The sequence below is a fragment of the Xenopus tropicalis genome, chromosome 1, assembly GCF_000004195.4.
Source record: "Xenopus tropicalis strain Nigerian chromosome 1, UCB_Xtro_10.0, whole genome shotgun sequence".
Classification (NCBI taxonomy): domain Eukaryota; kingdom Metazoa; phylum Chordata; class Amphibia; order Anura; family Pipidae; genus Xenopus; species Xenopus tropicalis.
In genome coordinates this window covers 40,014,368-40,020,367 of record NC_030677.2, presented here as the reverse complement: position 1 = coordinate 40,020,367, position 6,000 = coordinate 40,014,368, and the positions used below count along the sequence as shown (strand labels likewise).

The window sequence follows — 6,000 nt, the reverse complement described above, 5'->3', positions numbered from 1 at the left end:
TAACTAAAATATAATGTGCTGCTGCCCTGCACTGGTAAAAGTTGTGTGTTTACTTCAGAAAGTCTACTATAATTTATATCAATAAGCTGCTGTGTAGCCACGGAGGCAGCCATTCAAAGGAGAAAAGGCACAGGCACATAGCAGATAACAGATAAAACACCATTGTATTCTACAGAGCTTATCTGTTATCTGCTATTTAACCTGTGCCTTTTCTCCTTTTTTCCAGCTTGAATGGCTGCCCCCGGGGCTACACAGCAGCTTATTATATAAATTATAGTAGTGTTACTGTAGCAAATACACCAGTTTTACCAGTGCAGGGCAACAGTGCATTATATTTTTATTACTTTAAAGCTCTTTCATTTTTTGGTGTTACTGTTCCTTTAATTTACTCAACCCAGGAGCTGATATAGCCATTAAAATGAAGCGAGGGGAGAGGGGAAAGATTTAAACATGTTTGTAGAAGGATAATGTGCACCAGCAACAAAACAGTAACCATTCCATTTACAAAAGTTCAAACTGCCCTCAATGCCCGATGACAAAGCGAGATGAAGGGAGTGCTCAGTCACCCAGGGGAAAGTCCTTTTATTAATAAAGAGGAGCACTGCTGTGAGAAACAAGGCCCATACAATGGTGCTTAATCATGTCCTTTGGTGTAAAAGTATTTGGAATATGCTTTGTATCCTAGCAGGTGATATATCTTTGCTCATGTACAGTATGTATTTCATTACAGGTATTTGGCAGTATCAACTTCCTTGCTTAAAGGCGTAGTTCACCTTTAAGTTAACTTTTAGTATGTTATAGAATGGCCAATTCTCAACAACTTTTCATTTGGTCTTCATTTTTTTATAGTTTTTGAATTATTTGCTTTCAAGTGAAGCCCATAAACTCTTGCCCTGAGTTTTTGTTATTGTCATTTTTTATTCTATTCAGGGTCTTCTCTATTCATATTCTAGTCCGTCAAAACCACTGCCTGGTTGCTAGGGTACTTCTGACCCTAGAAACCAGATGGCTGCAAACATTCTAAATAGGAGAGCTGCTGAGCAAAAGCTTAAGCAAAAAGGAATCAGTATAAGGGTGCCAGGGATATTATGTTTATTAGCTAGACATGGCGACAGTCAAACCCAATGTGCTACTCTCTTAAGGCGGCCATACACGCTAAGGTCGCCAAGCGAGCGGATCTTTTCCCGATATCCCCACCTACGGGTGGGCGATATTGTGCTAATTCGGTCATTTGGCCCTAGATAAAGCAGTTGGAGCGGGGGCTTCTGTAGGGTCCCTATGATGTGACTTCTGTTCTGTTTGAAGCAATACATCCCTGTTAGTTTGAAAACACCACTTACCCAACATTTACTTCCGGCTATTTCCAAAGGTGCCCATAGGGACACTTGGGCAATGGAATCGCCATAGAACTTGGCAGCTCAGCCTATCACAGTGAGTCTAAGCTCAAGTGCTTAGTGGCAGGGTTTGTTGCCTATTTATGTTTTGGTTGCCGAGGATGCGACTGCAGTTGGACGGGGCCAACACCCAATCCCATTTCCACACAACAGTTTTACAAACATGTAGATTTTTATTATTCTAAAATATAATTTCAACATTTAAAAGTGCAACAGTTACGCATCTGTGGAGTACAACACAGTCAAAACAAATACTGTATAAACAAAGGCAGTGATATAGCTTAACATAATTGTTTTGGCAGTATTTAAGGACTATATAGTAATAAAAATATACAAATTGATGTATAACATCATCTTAGCTTACGTCCTTCATCAGATATTAGGACTAAGTAATACAGACCCCATTTCATATCATTATTGCTGTGTAAAAACAATGCGGAGAATGAGGGATTCTCTCCTTGAGATGCTGGAGAGACACTTCCGTTCCAGGTCTGAGAGCAGGATAAGAACGTCACTGTACATAATTCATTAGATCATTATTGCCGGTTATTATTCACTCTACATATTTTATTAAATCGTTATTGCAGCTTTTATAAAAAACAAAAAAAAACGTCTTTCAGACTTGGTCCACAAGGTCAGATTTTGGTTTCATAATGAACCATTTTCCAGTTCATGTTGGCACCGAGCGAGCTGCGCTAAAAGGCTGCGGCAGTTTTTATGGAACCGAAATCTTGTGAAAAGGTAAACACAGAAATATTGGGGGAATGTAATTCAAATCCCCTCAATTTAGAACGAAGGATTGCATTCTCACAATGTAATATAGCTGCTTGTAATGTTATTACATGGCAGATTTTTATTGTGCATTGCACTTTTATTTTTACACCCGCTTGAAGGTGATTGTTTTGTCACTAAATAATGGGGGTCATTCACTGAGGCCCCAGGCACAAGTTGCACAAAAGTTCCGTTAGAAAGAGAACTTGTGTCTGGGATAAGAAATCTGGCATGAGGTGCAGACTTGCTCCGGTGGGAAATAAGGTATCCATGTCCCCACCCCTCCTCTCATGAATACAGAGCTGCTGAACACAGGTTGCACTGTATTCAAGTGGTGAAAACAGACCTCAGCACTCCCCAGTTTTGGAGCACAGAGACCTGCGGTAACTAGAAAGGCAGGGTATAAAGGCAAAAACAGCAGATTTAACTGTGTTTGCACATGTTGCACCCTGCCCTGCAGCCAGTAAATGACCCCTCTTGTCTTTTCTAGGAAGTTGTATTACATACACTGTATGGATTTGGCTGAATTCATGTATTTAGCCAAAAATCTTCCACAAAAGATGCGGACGAATACCAAACTGAACCCTCATTGGCCTATACAGATGTTTAAAAATGGCAAATATTTAGACGTTCAGTTTCTCACAGCTGTAAATCACATGGCATTAAGGGTTCAGTTTGGCTGAACAGTTAGGATTCGGGCGAATCAGAATTCTTATAAAAGTGCTGGGATTTGGCCGATTCCTGAACTGCATCCTGGATTCGGTGCCTACTGTTTGAACAGCTGCACACATATTTTCTGTTATTTTATTATTTTATTACATTCCCCTGTAAATGCAAGAAGTTTAACTAAAAAACGTGCATGCCGCATCATTAGAAAAACAAGTACCCTGCAATGGCAAATCCCTGCAATAGCTGACACTGTGTGCATTTGTGTGTCTGTTATATGTAAGTGAAAGTACCAGTGGGCCCTGAGCAGTGAGATGTATCACAGTAATACTGATTCTGTACCATGTCTATTCTAGCTGGGTTTGACACTTACAGCTGTATGACTACAAGTTAGATGTACCTGACTATAACTGGACCTTCCTAGGACCACTATGGGTTCTGCTCTAGCTTTAAATTCATCTCTAATATCTGCCCCATCAGGAATGGTTTTAGTACACTGAGACACAAGGGTCAGGGTTTGTAATGCACAGAATTAGTTGCAATGTTACAAGATCTAGTACTTGCTATGCACAAATCAATTCAAACACAACATTACTTCCCACATAATCCCTGTAGTGGTTACTACTACTGTCAGTTCTAATGCATATTAGCTAAATTCTGCTTTAAGCATTCTTAATATCTGCATTAATACACCAAAAATAGTACTTTTTCATTTTAAAAAGACTCCTTGTTAGCTGATTAACCCAAGGATTGTGGGTTTTTTTTTTTGGTTAATGCAATTAATATCAAAGTGTTATCAAAAATACATCTATTTTTTATGTTAATACTTGCAGTACGTACACAAGAAAATATCATTAAAAATGAAAGAGTTAAACGGGTCGTCGAGCCCAGAATGTCATCGGGTGCATAATTCATGAAAAAAACACAATTCCTTCAGTATTAAAAGGTTTCAGAAGTGGTTTTGATGCTTGAGTAACAGCAGCCATTGGTGTACAAAAGTGGTCTCCATCTTTTCAGTCCAAATAAAAGGTTTTTCTTATATACATAATTACAACGGCGGAATTCAACTGCTGTGTGGTTTCTGGTCTTCACAGCCACGAATGCCCTTAAAACAGGAAGCTGCTATTTCAATGTCTGTCCGCGTATTTAAGAACAAAAATCCACAAACATACTGAGATGCTACGATGTACCGTTAGAGAAACGACTCCGAGAGGGTTTTGGTCTTTGTGCCAACCATTACTTCCAGTTCCGTAGAGTGATTCTGATAGAACTCAGTCCCTTTAAGTACCACGTGGCCGACAAGGCCAATATTTCCAAGTTTTATTCTTCGATGCATTGAGAGAGTTTTTTTTTTTAGTTAAAAAATATAAATCTCTAGATTTCACAGCCTTTCCCTTTAGTTTGAATGGCTTGGCAAGTGGAATGGATTCGGCAAGATCTTACAGGAAACTGTCCTCCACTAGATCCGAGGAATCGATCCCAATGTCGTCCATCATCTCAATGTCTTCAATGGTCTCGTCCTCCCTCTTTATAAAAGTGGAACTGCTGGACCCGGTCTCGATTGCACTTTCTTCTGATGTTTGAGAACTAATAATGAAAACAGAGTTTATTTACTCAATACGTTCTTAGTGTATGGAAGTTGTCCTACCAGGAAAGGACTCTTAAGATCCTATCTTATTCTGCCAATTCTTATTCTCATAAAATATCTACACACTTTAGCTCAGAGACTCTCTAGGATAACTGAATGACTGGAGAAGTTTCTCTTACCAATGGTTTAAACTACTAGCTGTTAGCCCTTTGTCACATGCTCACATGCTTAAAGAATTAGACCCCTACCATTTTTGACTTCACTGACAAATTGTACTAATTCTGCAAATATCACTGATACCCTGGTCAGTAAAGTTGAGATCCTCACATTTATCTGGGTTGTGAGTACTGGGCCAAATCTGCCTGATCTGAACTTTTTGAGGTCAATGATTGGGTGACAAAGGGAGCCAATCTAGTGTGTTTGCCTCATTATCTTATATACACAGGAATGCAGTCTTGCACCAGCCTTAGGGTGAAGACACATGGAGCTACTAGTAGCAGCTACTTGTCGTGGCTACTAAAATAGTGCTGATCATTAACTGATAATTGGCCCTACGTGTGTTTTAGCAGAGGCAATTCTCAGTATTGTCTATGACAGGGGATTTTCTGGTGTTTAGTAGCCATTAAAAAGTAGCTGCTACTAGTAGCTCCATGTGTCTTCACAAGCCGACTGGGCACCCTAGGCAACTCGGTCGGCCACCTTGCCCCTGCGAGGGGGGTTACAATGTGATAGGTCATTGCCCCCACTGTGTAATGACAAGCGGCAGGGGCAATGGTGAAGGAGCATTCACTAGGGGTAGGCAGGAAAGGCTCCTGCCTGGTGCCCCCCAATTGTTGTGCCCTAGGCAGCTGCCTACCCCTTGGCCCTGCTAAGTACTATAAAATCCATTTCAATAAAAAGATGTGCATTTTGGCACACAAGTTGCTCATCTATGGCATTAAGATGAATTCCCAAGTCCACTGAACTATTTGCACTACTGTTTGTTATAAAACATTTTACGATTTTTATCAGGACTTACTGCCATAGTCCCATGTTATCCATTTTATCAGTTCTGTCTCTTACTAAACATAAACTTTTAGTCAGTCTTACTAGATAGCTATGCCAGTACTAGAGAGAGAAATGTCCTTACCTGTGCCTGTTCCTCTTGCTGGACTCATCTTCTGAAACGGGATCAATATCAGGAAGGGGAATAATGTAACCGCTGTCAGCGCTCAGCCTTTGCTCATCAAACCCACTCTCTCTGTCCTTCATTTTGTTTTCATTCTTATACGTCACCCCAATGTAGGAATTGTCACTGTCACTTCTCATGCGAGTAACTGCAGGGTGGTCACTTTTAAGGAAATCGTGAAGAACTGTCTCGTAGCACTGCACATAAGCACATGAATCCACATTAGACCTATATTACATTTTTTACCTCTGTTAACTACTATGTTGATATATTAGCACAAGCAGACTAGCCTTGTTGTTATTACTGCATCAGAAGATCTCCCACGGAGATACTGTAAAGTTGTCATACAATAACAGTGTTCCCTAACGCTTCCCTAAACTAATATGAAATGTGGTGAAATGGGCACAAATAGT

General features: G+C 40.1%; 1 protein-coding gene across 3 annotated transcripts in view; it reads right to left on the bottom strand.

Annotated features, from left to right (window-relative positions):
- Positions 1 to 1,547: 1,547 nt before the first annotated feature.
- pdgfra (platelet-derived growth factor receptor, alpha polypeptide) overlaps positions 1,548 to 6,000 on the bottom strand; it is a 28,554-nt gene continuing 24,101 nt past the window's right edge. For 2 of the 3 annotated variants that reach the window (XM_031900856.1, XM_012963365.3), the window contains exons 22-23: positions 5,549 to 5,784; positions 1,548 to 4,418 (exon numbers count right to left, since the gene is read on the bottom strand). In XM_031900856.1, coding sequence (XP_031756716.1) covers positions 4,271 to 4,418; positions 5,549 to 5,784 — 384 coding nt within the window. In that variant the 3' untranslated portion in view covers positions 1,548 to 4,270. 3 annotated transcript variants of the gene reach the window in all.